At 36.2% G+C, this 25642-nt stretch overlaps 1 protein-coding gene across 1 annotated transcript in view; it reads right to left on the reverse strand.

Annotated features, from left to right (window-relative positions):
- Positions 1-24924, reverse strand: part of LOC150098111 (cytosolic carboxypeptidase 1-like) — a 551906-nt gene extending 526982 nt beyond the window's left edge. Inside the window, exon 1 of the mRNA XM_090406686.1 lies at positions 24834-24924. Within this exon, the coding sequence (XP_090262812.1) occupies positions 24834-24850 (17 nt within the window). The 5' untranslated portion in view covers positions 24851-24924. The remainder of the gene's footprint in view (positions 1-24833) is intronic.
- Between the last annotated feature and the right edge of the window lie 718 nt (positions 24925-25642).

Below are 25642 nucleotides of genomic sequence, written 5' to 3' on the forward strand. Positions count from 1 at the left end.
CAACATATTTTGTAGTTGTCCTCTTCATTTAATTCATAGTTTAAAATATTCCATAATAATTACCTGTCCCCCACTCATTGAGTCTATTTGCCGATGCATACTATTCGATTCTTTAAAGATACTTGTGACATTAGGATTATAAAATATATACATGTTTACACAAGAATATTATTTAATTTGCCAAATATTTCAATAATATTTGGCAAATTAAGTAATATTCTTGTGTAAACGTGTATATATTTTATGATGCATACTATCTCCATCTTTTCCATCTCCTGGTCTACAGCATCCAACTGTATATTTTGTTCTGCTGGCCTCAATCTCACACCAGATAGCTTCAAATGTGCTGTTTTCACTGGCCTGGAGTTGAACTTCTACTCTCTTTGGTTGTAGTTCATTGGCTATCATCAATAACACTCCTCCCCCCTATTCTTTTCTCTCTATCCTCCCTGAACACAACTATACCCTTCACATTCTATCCCACTAACTATACCATCTTCTGTTAGCCATGTCTCACTAATGCCAATAACCTTTGACCGGAATGAGCCAACCAATGATAAAAATTCCTCCTGCTTGTTCCAAATGCTCCTGACATTAGTGTATGTAAAGTGCAAAAGCCCCTTAGGCCCACTATATCCTGGTGCTTTATACTAACTATCTATCCCATTCTGGTTTGTTTCGAGTGGTACTAACTTAGGAATATTATACATAATTTACACTCAACTGCCTCACTGATGTCTGCATATCCACTCAACTGCCTCACTGATGTCTGCATATCCACTCAACTGCTTACCCCCCCCCCCAAAAAAAGCTCTAGTTTCCCTGATTCTGCGTATCCACTTTCACTTCATTCAACAACACTTTTTCCATTCTCTGAATACTAAATACATTCAGATGCAAACCATCCTTCTTGTATAAGACCTTTTGCTCATCAAACTAGCTCAACACATCCACAAAAATTCCCCACCATTTCTCCAGTATAACCTACACATCAAGTCATTTGCTATTTCAGTCCTCCTTCTCCTACTCTGTCATACCACAGCAACAGACTCACTATCTTAATTGTCTCACTCTTTTCTTTTGCCACTTCCAGTAATTTTTTCGCATCCTCTCTCATGTCATACTTTTCTCCTTTTGAATCATTTGTTCCAGCCACTATGATCATTTCTTTCACCCTACCCTTTTGTGCTCTAATAGCCTTACCAACATCATTCATTTTTGCACCGAATTTTACCCACATAATTGTAGCATTTTGAAATGCTTTTCTCTTGGCGAATTGCTTTATGTGTTTTCCAAATCTATTGATGCTTGTTATATTCAAAGGATTCAGCCATTTGCCAACCTGTATTTGGCCTGAACCCAGCTTGTTATTTTCCAAGTTTCTCTTCCACAGTTTCTTTTCTCAGTCTCTTCTCAAATATGCTTGCATAAATTTTATCTGGAGCACTCAACACAGAAATTCCTCTGTAATTCATTCCATTTTATTTTCCTTTTAAACAGATGGAAACCATGAGTGCTCTACTCCAATCTCTGAACACCAAATTTAACCTTCTAACCACCTTATGAAGAATGTAATATATCTATATTTGAGCATTTAAGGTAGAACATTATCTACTCCAGCTGGCCTTTCCATCTTTCAGACAGCATTTTCTACCTCAAGTACTGTTATGTACTCCTAATTGCATTCCTCTTGAATATTTTAACAATGTTCTGTTAATTTGTGTTTCATTTAATAATCTTTCAAAGTAATTATTCCAGACATTAAGAATATTTTTATATGCAGCTTTTATATCACCTTTATCATCTCTTATCTCTTTTATAATACTCTTTCCCAAATTTCAAAGCTTCTTCATAATTCTTATTACTGTAACACTTTCATGATATTTGTCTTCCATATTCATGCCAAGTCTTCCCATTATTTTTGTTTAGCTACTTTTACAAAAAGCTAGTTCCATTACATTTCTCTCCATGCTCTCTCAGGATATCTGCAAATTTACTTGCAGGAACTTTCTTCTTTTCCAGGACTGCCTCTTTCATCTCATGTCCACCATATAGTTCTGATTTTAATACACTGCTAGCAATTTCCCCTTCATCGCGTGCCTTCCTACCTGAATCAATGTTATCAGTTTGCCACTGAGACTTTGAAGTATGTTTCTCATTTTCAAATTCTTTCCTATTTTCTTGAATAATGTTTGCTCAGTGGAGTCAACAGATCACCAATAAAAACAGATTCACTTTCATGCTTTTTAAAGCTTTCTCATATATTTTTCTTTTCAATATATTTATTTTTATCCTGCTTAAAACAAAGTGATGATCAGTTTGAATTTCAAATCCCCTGTATACTATCCTGAACTAGTGCGAAGAAATCAATATCAACAATAATTAAATTAAACCTGCTATGATTTTATAGCAGGTTTAATTTAATTTTGTAGCAGGTTTAATTAAATTAAACCTGCTACAAAATTATATTCTTGTTTAATCCTTTATCCAAGCATAAGTAAATAAAGTTTACACATGAAGTACCTTCATAACTGGGCCACTTCACAACTAAGCTACCTGTATATAGGGGCTGGTGACTTCACATCAATTTCCTTAGTATCTCATAATGCATATACTCTGATACAGAGTATTTTAATACAAAGGTGACAAACCTTTTTATCACTTGTATATGGAAAACATATGACTCAGCATTAATTCAACCTTGGTATTATTACCCTTCTGGGTCTGACTCCCACTGATGACACCTCAAGTGACATCAAAACCAGTCTGGGTAGCAGCCATTCTCATAATACATAGCAATATACACTTCTGAAAGGACATGTGCTTTGGATTATAGGAAACTTAGTCAACTGATGCAAAGTCATCAACCTCTATATACAAATAGCAGAGTCATGAAGATACTTCATGTGCAAAGTTTGTTTCTTACACTTGGATAAAGGATATTCTTCTTCCTTTCATGCATATAGGCCAGGTGGCATTTTTAGGTCTCTGTCAAGCATTTCATCAGTCTGCCTCTGTTTCTACAACCTTTTGATTTGTATTCATCATCTTCCTAGGTATTCTATCATATGCCATTCATTCTAGATGCTCTTTCCATTTGATTCTGTATTTTTCTATGGTTTCCATCATTGGTGCACCCAGGGAGGGGACCAAGGGGCCCTGGCCCCCAAAAAAAAATAAAAAGGAAAAAAAAACACTAGAAAAATTTCCAAAAAAATTTTCCTAATTAAAATTATTATTATTTTCTTAATTTATGTTGTGTCTTCTATTTCTATGCTACTTATGAATTAGCAATCACCTAAAGTGGGAATACCCTATAGCACTCGGGAATCCTGGCTACTGTGAAAGCAAAGCAAATGAAGTAGTTCTCGGGCACTACTTCATTTGTCCGAGCCAGGCCAGAGGAAATCATGGGTATCATGTATTGGCGATCACTGCAGATGCTATGCTCAGTCATAGCTCATATGCAATGTGTAGTGTGTATTCTCAAATCGTCTACTCAACTTCCCCCCCCAAGATTAAATCTCGAGTGCTCAACCCCCTCCAAGATTAAATCCTTAGTGCGCCACTGGTTTCCATTATTGGTGTTTGGTTTAGTTCTTTCATTACATCTTCATTTCTCTTTTTATCTAGTCTTGTATAACCTGCTGTTGTTCTCATATATTTCATTTCTTCTGTAATGAAATATATGTCTATGCTTCACTGCCATATATTGGTTTTGATAAAATAGTATACATTCTTAGTCTTTTTTTTTTTACTATTAATAGCCATAACATATTATTCCATTTACTGTGGATAATTTGTTAATTTTGTTCAAAATGTCTAAACCTTCATGTAACTTAATTTATAGCCCAAAAAATAAAAATTGTTGACTTGTTTATTTTATTGTCTATTACTATTTAAAATTAAAGATGCCAAGAAATTATATTCTTGGTTTAATCCTTTATCCAAGTGTAAACAAACAAAGTTTGAGCCTCAAGTATTTTCAGGACAGGACAACTCATATATAGAGGCTAATGACTTCACATCACATCACTGAAGTCATTAGCAATGATTAGTTATCAGCAAGGTCAAGATTAGTGGGGTAATGCTAGCTGTTAATCCTATAACAAACCCCTATCAACTTGTATGTCTATCATATCACATCTCTTCCTTCTATCCACTAGACTCTGTAAATTGCAACTTCTCAACCTTTCTTCATATTCAACATTCCAGATACCAGAAACTTTCTAACATCCCTTCATCTTTTGAAAACCAGGTGACCAATATGTGCACAGTACTCCATATGTGGCCTAATCAAGGCCTTATACAAAAGAACAGAATCTCCTTTCTTCTAGATGCTATCAGACCTCAAATTTTGGCAATGTGTCCTCTAAATTTTATATTCATATCCACCATCATCCCAAGAGCTCTTATTTCCTCCACCAATATATCCTCACCAAGAGGAAATTCTACATCTCATCCTTGTTTTCCAAATTTTATAACTTCACATTTTGCAACATTGAACTAGAATCCTCTCTCCCATGCCCATTCAACTCAGCCTATTCAAGTCTGATAAGACCATCATCTGCTCTACTTCTCATAGTTCATCCCAACTTTGTATCATCTCCAAACAACTAAATATCCCCAATCAAGTCTTTCCCTATATCATTAAAATACAGGTTAAACAGCAATGACCCTAAAACAGACTTCTGAGGCATTCATTTCAGACAAATTACAGAGACTACAACCATGTTAGAAATAATGACTTTAATTTCCCAATGTTTCGACCTACATACTAAGCTCATCTGGAGTATACACATACATATACAGAGACAAGTTATATTACATTTCAAGCAGTATGTCAAAGAGAATGATTTGATCAACAATTATTCTACTGGCCTGACCTCTAGTGAAGAAAAAAAAAACTACATCAAAGCTATATTCTATTTATAACATCATCAGAGAATAAATTCATATAGATAGTTTTATTACAGCAATAAAACTATTGCTGTAATAAAACTGGATTATTTACAGTTCTATTTATAATTAATTCTTAGACAAAAATGTCATGCGAGTAGAATATGAGCTCCCTTCCATATTCTTGGGATTTTCAGACCATCATCATTGTTAAGATTAGGGTCGTTGGATAAGAATTTCACAGGCTATCGGAATTTCGCTATCAGCCCCCCCCCCACTACTCTTAACAATAATGATGGTCTAAAAATCCAGAGAATATGGAAGACACATACATATTCTACCCACATAACCTTTTCATCCAAGAGTTAATTATAAATAGGACTAAGTAATCCAGGATCTTAACTCAAATATAACAACTTTCGTGTTAAATCAGGACACCACTTCTACTGTAATAAAATTATCTATATGAATTTGTTTTCTGATGATGTTGCAACTAGAATATAGCTTTGATGTAGTTTCTTCCCCCACTAGAGGTCAGGCCAGTAGAATAACAGATGATCAAGTCATTGTCGCTTTGGAATACTGTTTGAAATATAATATAGCTTGTCTCTCTCTCTCTCTCTGTGTGTGTGTGTACTCCAGATGATTACCTTAATATGAAGATTGAAATGTCAGGAAATTAAAGTAATTATTTCTAGCACAGTTGTAGTTGCCATAATTTGTCTGAAATGAATGCTGATCACTGTGTAACACTAAAGGAAAGGGGGACTCCAAAGGCACACCACTAGTGACTTTCCTCTTTCAGGATACTGCTCCCCATACACAACTCCCCCCCCACACACACACAGAGGCTCATTTTTGCGAGTATGGCATTTGGCAACCTGGTGTCCCAAGCTCCCCTCTCCAGGGTGATAGGGTGTGCCAGCTGAGTGTCAATGCACTGTCAGGAAAACAAAAGACAATTGAAATCCGATGCCAAGGACAGCTATAGGAAACTCATTGTGACTCAGACATCGTCCAGTTAAACAAGGTTCACATCCCCAACCAAGAAATCGGGGGTTGGGTCAAAAAATATGCTACTGAGGAAGGAAAAAAAAATCAAGTTAACAAAAGGAATTGATACTGTGGACAGCTGTAAAATTACAACTCCTTTGGGAGGAATTAAAAAGATATAGATGTGACATCCTTGGATTATCAGAAATGAGATGGATGTTATCAGGTGATATGAATGGATTTAAGATCGTATGGTCAGGGTACGAGAAAAAACGTGAGGCAGGTGTAGGATTCTTATTAACTAATAAAGCATGTGACGCCCTACTAGGATACAGACCTGTAAATGAAAGGATCATAACATCAAGAATCGGTGCTCAACCATTCAACATAGCTGTTATTCAAGTATATTGAAATATACTTTTATGAAATATCACTACAAGTGATAATTCATAAAAGCAAGTGGACAAATTCTATGAAACTCTTCAATCTGAAATTAATCAAACTTCAAAAAAAAAGACATCGTTATGACTGGAATGCAAAGATAAGAAGTGATAATACAGGATGAGAGCATGTCATGGGGAAGATATGACATGGAAACAGAAATCAGCAGGGAGAAAGATTACTGGATTTACTGTGGATAATAAATTAATAATCTGTAACACTAGATTTCAACAAAAAGATTACCGTAAATGGACATGGCACTCCCCAAATGGGAAAATTAAGAATGTGATAGATCTGATCTTAATCAATAAAAGATGGACTACATCAGTGCAACAATGCAGACCCTTTCAAGGAGCAGATGTCGACTCAGATCACAGTATGGTGATCGCTAACTTAAACCTGAAACTCAAAACAATGCAAAGGAACAGACTCCTAAAGGTAACCAATATTGGAAAACTCTCTGATGACAATATCAGAAATTTATATAAAATAACGCTGGACAAAATATTAAAAGACCTGGGAGAAACCGAGGACACAAAAAAAGTTGAACAACTAACTGAAATAATACTGAAAACAGTAAATGCAACAATTCCTAAAAAATAAAAAATAAATAAAAAAATGGATTACTCAAGACACCCTAAACTTGGTACAAGAAAAAAGAAAATTGAGGCTGAAATATGACAACTCTGAAGCAGCAGAAAGAGAATACAGAAAAAAGTGTAATGAGGTGAGAAGAGCACAAGGACAGACAAGAACAATTTGTTAGAAAACCAATGTAAGGAAATTGAGAAACATGGTGAATATAAGACGAGAGAAGTATATAAGTTGAACAGAAATACCAACAGAAAATGGCAACCCAGACTTACAGCCATCAAGGATGAAAGAGTCGTGACCTTAATGAACATTGAAGAAATTTTACAGAGATGGAAATATTGCAGTAACCTATATAAAACACAAACTGATCAAACACTAACACATGTAACCAATGAGTTAAAGGAAATATCACTGCCAATGACAGATTTTGAGAACAATATCTTGGAAGATGAAGTAAGAAAGGCAATAATAATATTAAAAAACAACAGAAGTCCTGGAAATGATGGCATAATGGGAGAAATAATAAAAAATGGAGGCAATACTCTTGTACGGGTAATACACAAAATCTGCAACGGAGCATGGAAGATCAGACACACCCCAGAAGAATGGAAAAAGTCAATGCAGATAAGTCTTACATAAAAAAGGGAATGCGATAATTACAGAACCATTGTGCTGATAAGCCACCTGTGTAAGGTTTTGATGATTATATATTTATTATTTGACACCTCCAGGAAGTCCAAGACTCATCGAGGGAAGGCACCTGCTCTACAACTCTGTCTCCACCACTCAATCTCATCATCTACACCAACACCATCTACTGTCCACTACTACCTAGTATTTTCACAGACAATCACAAACATCCATGCCCACGGTGGGATTCGAACACACAGCCTATTGGCTGGAGAGCAGATTAGCTAACCACTCGGCCAACTAGGCCAGCCTGGTTGGCTGAGTGGATTATACTAACTGAAAGACTAAAAAGCCAGATTGAAAAACATCTGGCAGATGAACAAGCAGGATTCCAAAAAGATAAGAGTACAATACAATCTAAATATTAGCTTTTTGACTCATCGCAGAAAAGGTATGAAAAAGAATAAAAAAGTATTTACATGCTTCATGGACTTTCAAAAAGCTTTCGACAGCATTGAACGAAACATTATCTGGGTTATACTGGAATCACACAGTATTGATGCCATGCAATTCACCTATTGAAAGAAATCAACACGAATGCACATGCGGCTGTCAAGATAGGAGGCAGATGTGGAGTCTGGTTTGCCATTAATAGAGGCACAAGACATGAAACAGATCCAATATCACCAAGTATCTTCATTTCATACCTGGAGAGATTGATGGACAGAATTAGAAATGAGGACACAGGAATCTCCATTGGTGGAATAAGATTCAACCATCTGTGCTTTGCAGATGAAATTAACTTGAAGACGAAATGAAACTTGAGCAAATGATACATAATCTAAATAGAGAAGTGAAAAGATAAAGATTGAGGATGAACATAGAAAAGAGAAAAACAATGGGTTTCAGTGAAAGGGAGATTGGAAAAAAAGATCATTGTAAAGAGAAAGAAACTTGAGAATGTGGAACAGTTTACTTCATTATCACATTATCTAAACTGTAAAAAAGAAATTAAAATTAGACTGCAAATGTTTTAACAGCACTAAAATCCATGGACAAAATTTGGAAGAGTAGGAGTAGATACATCAGCTTAAAAACCAAACTAAACGTTCTTAACACATGCATCTTCAGCAGTGTGTTATATGGTTGTGAAACTTGAATAATGACAAATGAATCAGAGAGAAGAATACTTTTGAAAGCCAGTATTATCATAAAATTCTATGAGTTGGTTGGACTCGGAAGATAAGACATTAAAAAGTGTACAGAAGGATACAACTAAAACAGATTGTTTCAAAAAGTCATGCAAAGAAAATTAAAACTCTTTGGACATACTTTTAGAATGTCAAGTGAAAGAAAGTCATTGGTGTTTGGCCTAATGAGCAGAACAAATGTCAGAGGCCGTCCTCATCGTGAGCAGGCTGATGATATTAAAGACTGGTGCAGGGGAAACTCTTCAAGAACTAAGTCATGCTGCAAAGAACAGACGTCACTGGGACAACAGAGTCAACAGGGCATCAGATCCCTAAGAGTGCCGCACCCATGGTTCGTGATGATGATAATACACAACTTGCTGACATCTATTAGATAGCTAATCTTCAATCCAATGCACTAGTCTAATATCCAACCCCATCGTCTTTAGTTTGACTATCAGCTTATCATGTGCTAATCTACCAAAGCCTTTGAAAAATCTAAGTATACCAATGTGTATCGATCTCCCTTGTCCAATGAACCTGCCACCATACTGTAATAAGTAAGTAGATTACTAAAACATGACCACCCTTTAGCAAATCCATGCTGCTTATCAAAGTTAATAGTACTGTTGTCAACCCAATTCTGGATCCCAGTTCTTATCAGCCTCTACAACACAACCACCATGCCTGACACACAGATTGGCCTATAATTTGATGCTTGAGTTCTGTCACTTCCTTATCCCTTATGAAACGATAGAATCTTGCCTTCTTCCTTCCATCCCTTGGAACTTGAATTGAAATGTAAGACCAGTACCGTCGACAGGGTGTAGCATTATGGCGGCCTGCCTCACGGACCAGCTTAATAAGGGCGCTCGTTCAGCCATATTGTGGTAGGCACTGTCATTGTTAGCGTAGAAAGAAGTTTTTCCAAGCTTAAACTGATTAAAAATTATTTGTGAACAGCAATGACCCAAGAAAGATTAGTTGGTCTAGCAACTATAACTATAGAGGCAGACATAACTTGTAATTTAAATTTAGAACTTATGAACAGTTTTATTATGTGATATCCCCGCAGAGCAAACATTTAATTAATATTATTATGTAATCGTTTTGCATTAATGTTTCTCTTGTAATAAAAACAAAATAGCAATTGGAGATTTTCTTATATTTTTGTCTTATGATCCATCCGGATGATATTCAACTGTTTGTCTCAGAGAGCAATCTAATCTGGCAATGGCCCTGTGTAAGACTCATTAAACAAATATAAAGATATATGTCAACTCCCTCACCCATTCCTTCAAAATACGTAGTGATATATCATCAAGTCCCACAGCCTTATTAACATCAAGTTTGCTCATAATGTCACAATTACAAAGATGAAAGACCTTTACAAATTTCTCATTAAATATCTCAAGTACTATATCCCGTGCAGCAGTTGTCCTTACACCATTTTCTCCAATCAATGTCATCATCATAATATTCATGATACGTACCCTCACAGAGTGCACAAGATAATTATATTAAACATGAAACAGTTCCATCATTACAAACTTCCGATTCACAATTTTCCTCCAAATTAATCTGTTATCAGTCAAAACTCCAAGATTATCGGATCATATATTTCTATCTTCAAAGGCATTTTTTTACTATATCAATCCATCCATCTTAGTCCTCGGCATCTTTTTTCCTGCCGCCCTGGCAAAGAACACTTGTTTTGTCAATCTTTTCTCTCCCATTCTATCCAAGTGACCACCTGATGTTAGCTCTGCTAACAACGGCAAGTTCATTCCTAATATCCTCATTTTTAATGTGTTACGACCATTGATGTCATCTGTTCACTCCACTAATGTTTCTCAGAACTCTCACATCAGAGATCTCCAGTCTCTGATCAAGTGATTTATTTACCCAGCTCTCAGAACCACAAGTTAAAATTGGTTTGAACACCATCTTGTATAAAGCTAATTTAGTGTTTTGACTAATTTCTTTCTTATTCGATATAAATTTATTTAGTTGACTTCCTACCATACCAACTTTACTAATTTTGTTGTCTATTTCCATATTTAATTTACCATCTTGACTGAAAATTGTGCCTAAACAAATGAACTTGTTCATAGGTTTGCCATTTAGGATATAGTTGATGTTTTCAATGTTTCTGCCTATTTTAACTGTCCTTGTCTTTTTAATGCTGATTTTCATACCAAATTTATTACAAGTGTTTTATTTCTAACCCAGATCTGAGATCTGTAAGTTAAAATTAGTTTGGATACTGTCTTGTATACAGCTAACTAGTTTAGCTGTTTCAGTTGACTTCCTACAATATCAGCCTATTGCTGATTTTCATACCAAATTTATTACTTGTACTTGATTTTTTTTTTATTATATAAAGAAATTTATTTAGTCATTTTATTTAGTCTTTTTTTTTTAGTTTTAAAGTTTTAAATTTTAGTTTTTTTATTTAGTCAATTTATTTATTTAGTCATGGATTTTGTTTTAGAAGTATAACATCTGCATAAAGTAAAGAGCTAAAGATTATTATTATTATTATTATGATGATTCAAGCCTCCATGGAGTCACAAGACTCTCTGTGGAAGGCGCACCCTAGAAAACACAAAATCTATCATAACACTCGAATTTACTGACCATTTGTGCTCTCACTACTCTATCAGACAGTACATTCCATGGTTCAAATACCCTCCACACAAAGAAACCACTTCTTACCCTCTTGCTCAATATTCCCTTTTGTAATTTCCAGGGATGGCCCTTTGACCTCTCTTCTTCCACCTGTTCACCGAACAAAAAAAATTCCCCAGTGTCAACCCCATAACTACCTCTCACTAGTTTAAAAGTTTCAATCATAGCACCTCTTCATCTTCTATCTACCAAAGTACATTCTACATTCTCTCAGCTTATTTTCATAATTAATATTGTATACTCCTGATACCATCTTTGTTATTTGCCTGCACTCTTTCCACAGTTAATTTATCCCCTTCAAATCCTGTGGACCAAATTTGAGCACAATAGTCTAGGTGTGGTATGATCAGGGTTTTATACAATGGGATGATAACTCTTATCTCTGTAACTCAGCATCCTTCTCAGTATTGAAGCAATCCTCTGGGTTACCTTCATCATCTTTGCAATGTGTTCCCTGAATTTCAGGTTTCTAACAATCATCACCCCCAGATCCCCCACTTCCTCCAACAGTATCCCCAAACTTCAAGACTTCACATTTAGCTGCATTAAACTGAGATCCTCATTCATTTGCCCATCAGTCCAATTTATTCAAATCCTCTTGCATGACTACCATATCTGCACTATTACTAATAACCCTTCCCAGCTTTACATCACCTGCAAAACAACTGAATATCCCCCTAAAATCCATTAACAATGTCATTGATATAAAGATTAAACAATGCATGTCCCAGTGCCTAGCCCTATGAGACCCCACTTATAACCTTCTGCCTTCTTGATACTGCATCTCCATACACATTTCTGATACCCAGATAGCCAATCCCAAATGCAGTTCACTAACTTGACATCTAAACCCAAGTGCCGCAACTTAAATATCAGCTTATCATGTGGTACCTTGTTAAATGCTATTATAAAATCCAAAACGATAGAATATACCTTTCCCTCATCAAATGCGCATCACTTTATTATAAAACTCGACTGTATTACTAAAACAAGAATGGCCCTTAACAATCCATCTTGACTGGTCCACTTCATTAACATCACCAATTTTGATATCAGGTTTATTACCCATTTGCTTCATAATGTGTTCCATACTGATGATGAATAACAGTGAAGATAATATACATCCTTATCTCACACCTGATTTAACATCAAACTATCTTCCTGTACTTTCTTCTATTCTAACCACTGACTTACAACTCAAATATAAACTAAGCATTGCTTGATTTAAAGTCATTTAAACCATAGAACAGTGGCAATTTGAAGAACATTCCTCTTGGCACCTTGTAATATGCCTTTTCCTGATAAATAAAACTTAAATACAAATCCTTATTATATTCCCAAAATTTCTCAACTATTTGTCTTAAAGTGAAAATCTGATCCTGACAACCACTATTTGGCCTGAATCCAGCTTGTTTTTCATCGAGCTTCAATTCCATAATTTTTCTTAGCTGTTTCTCTTACCAGGAACAATGAATAGGGAAATACTTCTAACTCTTGCATTCAATTTTATTTCCCTTTTTAGAAATGTGTACTATGAGAGCTCTGCTCCAGTCATTTGGAATTGATCCTCTGACCAGGCCTTCTGAATTATGCAAGGCATACACTATAAAACTTTTACATCTCCATATTTGAGCATTTCTGACCGAATTAAATCATCTATGTCATCCTACCAATTTTTTTTTTTTTTTTTTTTTTTTTTTTGTTGGCTACAAATCAAAAGCATTCCCTAGGACTTTTTCGGCTTCAATTAGTTAACTGCTGCTCACACTGCTACCATTAACAATCAAGTAACTTGCTCTTTGTACTCCTCATAGAATTATTACCACTGATGTTATATTGCCTTCTTACTCTATATTGCATGCTTAATCTTTCATTAATCCATTTCACACTTATAAATTAAAGATGTCAAGAAATTACATTCTTCGTTTAATCCTTTATCTAAGTATAATAAATTTAGTTTAATCCTTTATCCAAGTGTGAGCAAACAAAGTTTGCACCTGAAAGTATCTTCAGGATAGGGGTAAGGTGGTACAACACCAGGGCACTCCTTGCAAAGGTGGAGCAAGCTACCAACATTGAGATACTGAGATAGCAAGCTATCTCAGTATATCCCATAATGCAAAACACATCTCCTTGCAGATATGTCTAATGTTATGCATTAAGGGAAGGGCCACAACCCAGACTAGTTTCGACCTTTATTGAGGTCTCTTCAGTGAGAGCCAGGCCCAAGTGGAGATACCAGGCAGAAGCATTAGCAGGTCATCTCCACCTATAGGAGTTGCCAAATGGTGTGCCATCCTTTTTTTAATAAATTACTCTGGATTTAGAGAAAGATGTTGAAAGTTTATTTTTCACTTGGTTAGAGTATAACAAATTTAGTTTAATCCTTTATCCAAGTGTGAGCAAACAAAGTTTGCACCTGAAAGTATCTTCAGGACAGGGGTAAGGTGGTACAACACCAGGGCACTCCTTGCAAAGGTGTGCCTGGTGTTGTGGAGATGTGTTTTGCATTATGGGAGATACTGAGATAGGAGTGTTGGTAGCTTGCTCCACCTTTGCAAGCAGTGCCCTGGTGTTGTACCACCTTACCCCTGTCCTGAAGATACTTTCAGGCACAAACTTTGTGTGCTCACACTTGGATAAAGGATTAAACTAAATTTATTATTGTAAGCAAACAAAGTTTGCACCTCAAACATCTTCAGGACTAAGGCAACTCGTGGTAAAGGTTGACCAAGCTCTCATCACTCCCTGTCTTAGTATCTCCCATAATGCAAAGCACATCACCTTGCAGACATGTATAATGCTATGCATTAAGGGAAGGACCACTACCCAGACCGGCTTCAACCTTTACTGAGGTCTTGTCAGTGGGAGCCAGACCCAGAGGTGGTGATACTAAGGTGAAAGCAATGGAGAAGTCATTTACCTATACGAGTTGCCAAAAGCTGTCTCACCTTATTATTAAATTACTTTGGATTTAGAGAAAGATGTTGGAAGTTTTTTCCCACTTGGTTAGACTATAATAAATTTAGTTTAATCCTTTATCCAAGTGTAAGCAATAGCATTATACATGTCCATAAGGAGATGTGCTTTGCATTATGGGAGATAAGACAAGGAGTGATGCGAACTTGGTCCACCTTTACCACAAGTTGCCTTAGTCCTGAAGATGCTTCAGGTGCAAACTTTGTTTGCTTACACTTCGATAAAGGATTAATCTAAATTTATTATAGTCTAACCAAGCGGGAAAAAACTTCCAACACCTTTATCCAAGTGTAAGCAAACAAAATTTAAGCATGAAGTAACTTCATAAATGGGCAACTCATATATAGAAACTAATGGCTTCACATCACTTGCCTTAATATCCGATGTGAAGTCATTAGTCTCTATATACGAAATGCCCAGTCGTGAAGTTACTTCACATGCAAATTTTGTTTGCTTACACTTGGATAAAGGATTAAACAAATAATATAATTTCTTGGCATCTTTAATTTATAGTATAACCAAGTGAAAAACTTTCAATTTCACACCTAACTTATTTCATTTTCTGACCCTTCGAATACATTTAGACATTGCTTCTATCAGATAGTTCTTGAATATCACCAAGCAGCACTGATCTTCTTTCCACCCAACTCCTCATTCTATGCTAGATCTGCAAGTTTTCTCCTGAGCTTCTCACAATCACCAGGCTTGTAGTTCCACATATACCCTTTCCACACTGAAGTCCTCACCCAGCTGGTGGCCACCCAGCTAATCACTTCATGGTCACTCTCCAATTAAAGGAAGATTTGACACCTCATTTATAATAACATCCTCTGATGAGATGATCATCAAATACTGCCTGAAGTAGATGTCCCTCAAAAACTCGAGAAACTCATTTTCTTTAGTTCCAGTTGCGATCTCATCATACCAATCTATATTACCATAATTAAATCATCTATAATGATCACCCTTTTCCCATTTGCTTATACATTTCATAGTCACTACCTTCCATAGTACGAGGTCTATAGCAATATCAGACTAAGTATTTCATTCTATTCACCTCGATTTCACAGCATGCTGCATCAAAATCGCTGCACTATTTCTCCCTTGCATCTCTACCTTGTATGGACATAACTCTTTCTTTATCATCATTGGCACTCCACCCTCCTTTTTGCCCTTTCTATCTTCATGAAATATATCATACCATTCCACCTCTATTCCCAGTTCAAGATTTAGCATTTTGCAAAATCTTGAACTTACAAATGTGACACAGCTGATAAGGGGTATTTAGTGTTTGTTCTGAAATTAGGTGTAAAGCCTAGAGTGTTCATAGACAATGCAGTCACAAAAAATAAAATAAGGTGGTAAAATAGATAGAATGTGTAGATGGGTGGGCACCCTACAATGAATTGCCAATATGGATGGGATGGTTGGAAAGCAGAAAACTTGTCAGTTGCATATAGGCATGATTATCAAGTAAATTTTCTGCACTGACTGGAAAGGCAAGAGAACGTACTGACCAAGATGGTGAATGCATTAACACAAAATGAATAAAGATGAGGTTGAACAGACTTTGAAAAGGGCAGCAAAGACCACTTGGTTTGAGTCTTGTAATTTCATGGAGGACCCAAAAAGTACACTAATATTAATTATTTATTAATTTTTTTTTTGTTAACGCAGGACTGAATTATATGTTAGATAACCCAAAATTAAATTCAGATAATTTGATATTGAGCAGCTCTCACATGTGCACTGTAGACTAAAATACACAAATATTATTCGAGATAAAATGAAAGAGTTTGAGAGCAGGAACCAAACCTTGGAGATTCAGTGGCAAGCAATGAAAAAAAAACATTGATTGATTCAGCAAGAGAGGCATGTGGTGAAGGTGTGTGCAAGGATAGGAAAATCAGAACTCCATGGTGGATACAGGAAGTTAAAGAGGTAATGAAGGAAAAGAAGAAAAGTTATCAAAAGTTCCTGGCAAATAAGTCAGTTTGTGCTCTTAGAGAATACAGAGAAAAATGTCATCATCATCAAATTCTTGCCATGTACCCTCAAGGGGTGTACAGGATATGATAGTACTACATGAAAAATTTTCATCTTTACTAACTTCCTATCAACAATTTTCCTCCAAATCAGTCTGTTACTTGTCAAGACTCCAACATTATCAGATCTTATATTTCTATCATCTAAGACAGTTCGCACCATATCAATCCATTTGAATCTTGGTCTTCCTCTGGGACTTTTTTCTGACAACCTGGCAGAGAACACTTCTTTTGCTAATCTTTTCTCTACCATTCTGTTTAAGTGACCATACCATCTGAGATTAGCTCTGCTAACAAATTCCTGGATATTGACAACGTCAAGTTCTTTCCAGTCCTTGTTTTTAATATGATATTCCCAATGATGCCATCTGTTCACAACACAAATCTTTCTCAGGACTCTCACATCTACACTCTCTAGACTTTCTTTAAGCGCTTTACTTCTGAATCAGCTCTCATATCCATAAGTTAAAACTGGTTTGAACACTTTCTTGTATACTGCTAATTTAGTGTTCTGACTAATTTCTCTCTTAATCCATATGAATTTATTCAATTGACTTTCTACCATACTAGCTTTGTTCATTCTGTTGTCTATTTCCATATTTAATTTACAATCTTCACTAAAAATCATGCCTAAGTAGCAGAAATGTTTTATTTGTGTTCCACAGGTTCTCCATTAACAAAGCAGTTGACGTTTTCAACGATGCTGCCTATTTTCATTGTCTTTGTCTTTTTATTGCTGACCTTCATACCATATCTATTACAACAGTTATTCAATTTAATCAGGGAATCTTGCAGACTTGTAGCAGATTTATTTAGAATTATAACATCATCTGCATAAAGCAAAGAGCTGACATTAACATCTCCAATTTTGATATCAAGTTTAATACCACTTTCCTTCATATGATTCATATAGATAATGTACATCCTTGTCTCACACCAGATTTAACATTAAACCATCTTCCTGTACTTTCTTCAATCCTAAGTGCTGATTTACCTCAAATAAGCAATGTATTACTTGATATAATGTCCCATTGACACCATATAACTATAGCGTATTGAATAGCTTCTCTCTTGGCACCTTGTCATATGCCTTTTCCATAACGACAAAACTTAAATACAGATCTTCGTGATATTTCCACGACTTCTCGACTATTTGTCGTAAAGTGAAGATCTGATCATGACAGCCTCTATTTGGCCTGAATCCAGCTTGTTCTTCACCAAGCTTTTCTTCCACAATTCTTCTCAACCGTTTCTCAAGTATACTTGCATAGATCTTGCCAGGAACACTCAGTAGGGAAATACCTCTGTAATTCTCACATTCAGTTTCATTTCCCTTTTTATATATGGATATTATGAGAACTCTACTCCAATCATTGGGAATTTGTCCCTCTGTCCACGTCTTCTGAATTATGCAGTGCAGCCACTGTAAGACTTTTATACCATGATATAGTTCGCCCACCGTTTCCAGGTCCCTGCTTCGCGTCTTTCCAAGAATAGTCTATTCATGCTGAAGGGGAGAAAAAAATGAAGGACGTCCGAATTGGTCGCCAACACACGAAATCACGTGCTTTATAGGTAAAATTTTCCAACTGTTATACAAGCAACATAGTTAACTACAATAATCATAAAAGAGAAGTTAATTTTCCGACCGGTAATAATAAACAACTCATCCCACTATACGGACTGATTACACTATTATTGGAATGGATTCTTCTTTTTCTGAGATGCACAGAAGTGTCGAGGGACCTCAAATCGGTGGGCGAACTATACTTAAGAGCATTTCTAGTCGAATATCATCTACTCTTGGTGCCTTTCCACATTTCAAGCCTTTCATAGCTTTTTCTACTTCAAGTATGGATATATATTCCTGACTGAATACCTGTTGAGTGTTTTTTTTACCAGTGTGCTATCATCACTGGTTGTTTCATTTAGCAATTTTTCAAAGTAATTACTCCATACTTTAAGGATATCTTTTATTCCTGTTTTCATGTCAACTTTATCTTCTCTAATTCCTTTTACAGCACTCTTTCCTCCATTTCTGAGCTTCTTCAACAACCTCCAGATTATTTTACCACCTTCTTGATATTCATTTTTCTATGTTCTTGCCAAAGTCCTCCCATGACTTGTGTTTAGTTAGTTTTACACAGTGTTTAGCTTTCCTACATTTGTCTCTGTATTCTCTAAGAGCACAAGCTGACTTATCTCCCAGGAATTTTTGATATGCTTTCTTCTTTTCCTTCACAGCCTCTTTTACTTCCAGTGTGCACCATGGAGTTCTGATTTTTCTTTTCTTGCAGACAACCTCACCACATGCCTCTCTGGTTAAATCAATCAGGGTTTTCTTCAAGGTTTGCCACTGAATCTCCAAGGTTTGGTTCCTGTTCTCAAACTCTCATTTTTTTCTTCAATAGTCTTAGTATATTTTAGTCTGCGGTTCACATCTCAGAGCTGCTCAACTTTATTCGCTTTAAAACTTTCTTACGAGAGCCTGTGTAGCTCAGTGGATGTGGCGTTTGCACACCACGGCGCTTGGCCGCACGAAGGAAGAATTGGTTTCGAGTCTAGTCGGCGACTAGAGGAAATTTTTCTAAGCCTTTTTTCGACCGGTTCCCGAGTTAGTCGATCTCTGGCACGGGCAAGCGGGATTTTCCTCCCGGAAACTCGGGTTTTTCGTCCCGTAAACTCAAGAAAATCGACCGTAGAACCCACATTATTTCAGACATTAAATATATTGTGTTAGGGTTAGGGACCACAAGATGGCGGCACATTTGAGCCATCTCTCTTCACTGTGTACCGCTTAATTAGTGATAGCCTTGGGCCATCTATCTCTGATTGGTACCAGTGGAGATTGAACTGTCCACTCAGTCTCCAAAAAGTTAGATAGGGCTAAATGGCCTCGCCTACTCCCGTATACGGGAATAAAAAGGCGTTAGCTGATTAGCTGAAACTTTCTTACATGTTATTCTTTTCAATATGAAATTTAATTTTATCCTGCTCAAGACTAAATAGTGATCACTTCCAATTTCAAATCCTCTGTACACTCTGTTGTCCTGCACCAGTGAGAAAACTTCACTATCAACAATAACATAGTCAATGAGACTTTTCTTATTCCTTGCCTCTTCTCTCCATGTGAATTTTTGCACATTTTTATGTTGGAACATGGTGTTAATAATAACCAGTCCATATCCTGAGCAGAAGTCCAACGGGTATTTGCCATTATTATTAGCTTTGCTCTTTTCTCCAAATTTTCCCAAAATTTTTTTGTATGTCTGACAATCACTTCCTACTCTTCTATTTAGATCCCCAACAAGGACCAACTTTTCCTTTTTCATTGTCTCAGTAGCTTTCTCTAGAGCCTCAAAAAAATTCTTCCACTTCTACCTTAGTAGAGCCTTCTGTGAGACCATAGACACAAATAAGTCTCATTGTCCAGTGCCCCATTCTGATATTTGCCCACATCACTCTACTTGAGACTGCCTGTCATTCAAGAAGATTAGTCTCGTATTTAGTGTTGAATACAATGCTACCCCTTCTTTTCCCTGATTGTCATTGCCTGAATATAACATTTTGTATTTATTGCTCAGAAAGATCTCTCACCAGTTTTTGACTTTTTTGTTTCAATCTCCCTTATTATGTCGATCTGGTATTTCTCTAATTCCTCAGCTGGCTCCATTTCTTTGCCATTCAAGCTTCTTATGTTGATAGTACCGATCTTCAACTCTGGTGATATTGAGTTGGGGTGTGTTTAGGGTTTGTTCCAGTAGCTGACGTTTCGCTGTTCACCCTGGCTCCCTGGTGAAAACAACAGGGACCTTGTTTAACTGGGTGACGCTCCAGCCAACATAAAATCTCGTCATGTTGTACCATTATTTTATATTTTGATTTAAGCCAATAAGAATACAATTTGGTCAGATAAATTCAAAATTGCTAGCCCATCCTCATTCATTCAGTATCCAGGTAGATATCCAACAGGGTGCACCACGAGAAGGTGAGGATTGGAAATTAGGTCAGAAGAGTTGGTCGGTTCTCCACATTCCTTGAAAGGCTATGTGGAGGTCTCTCAGTTATACAGCTTTGATCCTCAAACACCCTAGAGACAAATGTAAGAAAGCTAAACAAAAGTCATGGGAGGAGAGTTTGGCAAGAACACAGAAAATAAATATCAAGAAGGTGGCAAGATATCCTGGATGTTGTTGAAGTTCAGAAATGGGGGAAGAGTGCCAGCCTGGTTGGCCAAGTGGTCAGCAAATCTGCTCGCAAGCCAAAAGGCTGGGGGATTCGAATCCTGCCATGGGCATGGGTGTTTGTGATTGTCTGTGAAAGCAATAGTGGTGGTAGTCAGCAGTAGATGGCATTGGTGTTAGAATATTTAAGGTTGGTGGAGTAGTGAGACAAGGAGCTGTAGAACTGATGCCCTCCTTCGATCAGTCTTTGGACTCCCTGGAGGTGTGATATAATAATAATAAGTGCTGTAAAAGGAATTAGGGATGATAAAGGTGACATGAAAACAGGAGAAAAAGATCTCCTTGAAGTATGGAGTAATTACTTTGAAAAACTACTAAATGAAACAAGCAGTAATGACAGCACAGTGGTAAAAAAAACACTGACCAAGCATGCAGTCAGAAATACATATCCATACTTGAAGTAGAAAAAGCCATCAAAAGCCTGAAATGTGGAAAGGCAGCAAGAATAGATGATATTCAACCACAAATGTTCAAGAATGGAGGTATAAAAGTCATACAGTGGCTGCACTGCATAGTTCAGAAGGCCTGGACAGAGGGATGAATTCCGGATGATTGGAGTAGAGCTCTCATAGTACCCATATATAAAAAGAGAAATAAAACAATGTGAGAATTACAGAGGCATACACCAGGAACAATAAGTAATGTTCCTGGTAAGATATATGAAAGTATACATGAGAACCTGTTAAGGATTGTGGAAGAAAAGCTTGATGAAGAACAAGCTGGATTCGGGCCAAATAGAGGCTATCAGGATCAGATTTACACTTTATGACAGATAGTTGAGAAATAATGGGAATATAACAAAGATCTGTATTTAAGTTTTATAGATCTGGAAAAGGCATATGACAAGGTGCCAAGAGAGAGAGAGGCTATTCCAAATGCTACAGTTATATGGTGTTAATGGAGCATTATATCAAGCAATACTTCGTCTCTATTTGAGTGGTAAATCAGCAGTTAGAATTCAAGGCGGTACACGAAGATGGTTTAATGTTAAATATGGTGTCAGACGAGGATGTACATTATCCCCTCTGTTATTCATTTTCTATATAACGAAGCGCCTCCATAGCGCATTTGGAAGAATGACGGTACATTGCACCCTTCGATTGGAATAGACCTAAGTTCGATTCTGGTCACAACGGGAGGAATCTTTATCTGGACGATTTCAATCGAAGGCGAGTTAGCCGATCTCATACGGAGGTAGCAGGGTTTTTTGTCCCAGAAACTCAGGTTTTTCATCCTGACAAATCGGCCCTTCAGAACACACGCAATTTACAGACAAAAAATACTAGTTGTTGTGGTGTGGTGGTGGGTAGTAGATGGTGTTGATTCGTAAGTAGAGGTTTGGTGTAGTGGTTGAGACAGTTGTAGGTGTCCTCCCGCAATGAGTCTTCGGACTCCTTGGAGGTATCAGGAATAATAATAATATATGGATCACATTATGGCATTAAACCTGATATCAAAATTGGAGGTGTTAATCTCAGATCTTTGCTTTCTGTGGATGGTGTTATACTTCTAAATAAATCCACTACAAGTCTGCAAGATTCCATGACTAAATTGAATAACTGTAGTAATAGATATGGTATAAAGGTCAGCATTAAAAACATAAACACAATGAAAATAGGCAGAAACATTGAAAATATCAACTGCATTGTGAATGGAGAACTTATAGAACAAGTAAAACATTTCAGCTACTTAGGCACAATTTTTAGTGAAGATGGTAAATTAAATATAGAAATAGGCAACAACAGAATCAGCAAAGTTGATATGATTGGAAGTCAAATGAATAAATTTATATGGAATAACACAGAAATTAGCCAAAACACTAAATTAGCTGTATCGAAGACAGTATTTAAACCAATTTTAACTTATGGATCTGAGAGCTGGGTTAGAAGTAAAACACTTGACCAAAGACTAGAGACCACAGATATGAGTCCTGAGAGAGATTGGGGGCATGAAGAGATGGCATCAATGGCATGAAGAGATGGCATCAATGGCAATATCATATTAAAAACGAGGATATTAGGAAAGAACTTGATATTGTCAGCATCCAGGAATGTGTTAGCAGAGCTAATCTCAGGTGGTATGGTCACTTAAACAGAATGGTAAAGGAAAGATTAGCAAAAGAAGTGTTCTCTGCCAGGTTGGCAGAAACTACTAAACTACTAAAAACTAAAACCCAGAGGAAGACCAAGATATAGGTGAATTGATACAGTAAAAAGTGCCTTAGAATACAGAAATATATAAGACTTGATAATATTGGAGTCTTGACATTTAACAGACTGATTTGGAGAAAAATTATAGATAAGAAGTTAGTAATGATGTAAATTTTTCATGTAGTACTATCATATCCTATACACCCAAGAGGTTATATATCAGGAATTTGATGATGATAATAATGTTATTATGTGACACCTTCAAGGAGTCCTTGAACTCATCATGGGAGGGCACATTACTCCACACCTCACCGTTTCTTCTACTTAATTCTCCAACTACACAACTACCAACAACAGTATTTGGTGTCTGTAAATTACATATTCTCTCACAGCCAGTTTGCCTCTATGCTAGATGAAAAACTCAAGTTTCTGTGAGAAAAAAATAATTGCTACCTCCATATGAGATTGACTAACTCACCTTCAACTAAAAAAACTCATATAAAGATTCCTCTTGTCACAATGAGAATCAAACTTGGTTCTTTTCCAATTGAAGGGACATGGTTCTTCCAATTGCACTATGGAGATGCTTAAATATGTTCCATTAGTAATAACTCCAATTAAAATTTCATTTCAATAAATGGTAGTGAAAGTAAATTTTAATAAAAGTCAAAATGACTGGAGTGAAGTACGAAAGAGATGATCCAAAAGAGGAAAGATAAAATTACAACATACTTATGACAACTTCAAATGAGTACTAAAAGGTAAGATAAAATTTTTACTCCTATGATTACTAAAGCCTGTTTGTGTATCCTGTTGAACAGCTTTATTCTCTCCGTTTGAAACACATTTCTAAATGTTCCCCCAAAAATAAAAATACATAAATACTAGGGGGTGCTTGTTTCCTTGTTCGTTTAGAATTACAGCAGAAACAATCAAGACCATCAGGATAGCGTTGTATGTTAATTGCGTATGTTCTTCCTCCCAGTTTGTCCGTTAACCATAGACTGGCTAACCTGCAGGACGCAATGGGACAAACGGGGATCGTACAAATTCACTTCAAACGCCACATTCAGAATTATCGTAAACCAAATAACTATGAATTCAAAACTACTGTCTAAACCGGAGTAGGCAAGAAAAGTCAAATCCGGTTTGAAACTAAACTGTTATTTCCTCTTTAGACAAATCTTTTCTGTTCACATGTAAAATGCAAAACTTTTAACTGGAATAACTTCAGATACAACATGCCGGTCAGCAGTTTACTACAACTAACCTGTCAAACTGGCATACTTGATAACTTACCATAACATTTAATTTCGAATGATCGGTAGAAGCTACTAAATCATTTTGCGGATTATGCGTATAAATGAAATATAACTCAACGGTTTCCAAGCGTACACCACAAATAGAACAGAATAACGACCTCCCTTTTACTAGACTAAATCACGAGCATACACACAAAAATTGAAAAAATCCAATAACAAGCATTTGCAAATTAATGAAATAACTCACAGACCACTAACACTAGCGCCTACTCTGACATCTAGTTTGTCGCCGTTCACAAAACAAGACAAAGCATTAAGTTTTACTAAAGTTTTTGTTGTTGGGGATGGAAAGGCTGGTGTACCAAGTTCAACTTTTTTTCATTTCGTGGCATCCTGATGCAGCTTGGCTCACTGTTCTATACTCAATATCATATGACTATTGGCAAAATGTGCCAAACCTCATATGGATTTCGTGAAAGAATATATGAATTCAACAGTGAACTTCATTTGCATGCACAGCTGATGGTAAAATACTCTTAAGTAAATCTAGGTAAAGGAATCCAAGTCCATAAAACTCACAACTAACCTACAGATTCACATTCTTAATGCAGGTCATTATGCACGAAGCCTGCTTTTATCACTGCTACATATAAAAAACATGTCTTAAATATTCCCCCCTCACCCCCAACCGACAAAAAAAAAAAAAAAAACTTACCATTTCCAATGCAACATGCTTTCAGACAGTCAAATGTGAAAATATATAAAAATGAAAGCACGACAAAATTGGGAGAAAAAACATTTAATTAACTGTTTCAGACTTTTCTCCCATTTTTTTCTATTTATAGAAAAGGTATCCCCAATTTAAAAATGCACTGCAAAATTAACAAAAAAAAAGTTTCTGTTCCCAAAAAAAAAAAAAAAAAAAAAATTATTAAAATAGCTTTCTATCGAAATTTGATAAAAGTCTAAAATGTGGCTGAATCGGAAAAACAGAATATTTCAAAACAATATTTTGTGTTTCAGATTCTTTTGAATGCTGGAAAATCAAAATTTAACGAATAACAAATTTTTATTGCAAATACTTAGTGAAAACAGTTCTTTCACTAAGCTTTGATATTTTCCAGGTCTATCTGCTCACTGATGAGACCTCAAAAAAGGTTGAAACCGGTCTGCGTAGTGACTTTCCCTCATAATGTGATGACAGTATTACATCTCCTAGGAGCTGTGTTTTACATTATGAGAGAATATCAAGAATAGTGAGGGACTTGCTCCACCTTTCCATCGAATTGCCTTCGCCGATAGCTTTTCGGCATTGAAACTCATAGATCGTAGTTGTCGATCTTGAGTTTCACTTACTGGCTATATAACAATATAGGATTCTTATCCATTTAATATCTATTCAATTGCCAGAAAACTAGCCTTTTGGCTTTTTATTTTAAATACATTACTAATGGTATATTTGAAACAAACAATAAACTGTGTGAATTAACCTTCCTTAATCAGATGGTGAGGGAGTTGGACTGG

The sequence above is a fragment of the Typopeltis vanoorti genome, chromosome 16 (genome assembly GCF_054136105.1).
Source record: "Typopeltis vanoorti isolate ZY-2024b chromosome 16, IOZ_Tvanoo_1.0, whole genome shotgun sequence".
NCBI lineage: Eukaryota > Metazoa > Arthropoda > Arachnida > Uropygi > Thelyphonidae > Typopeltis > Typopeltis vanoorti.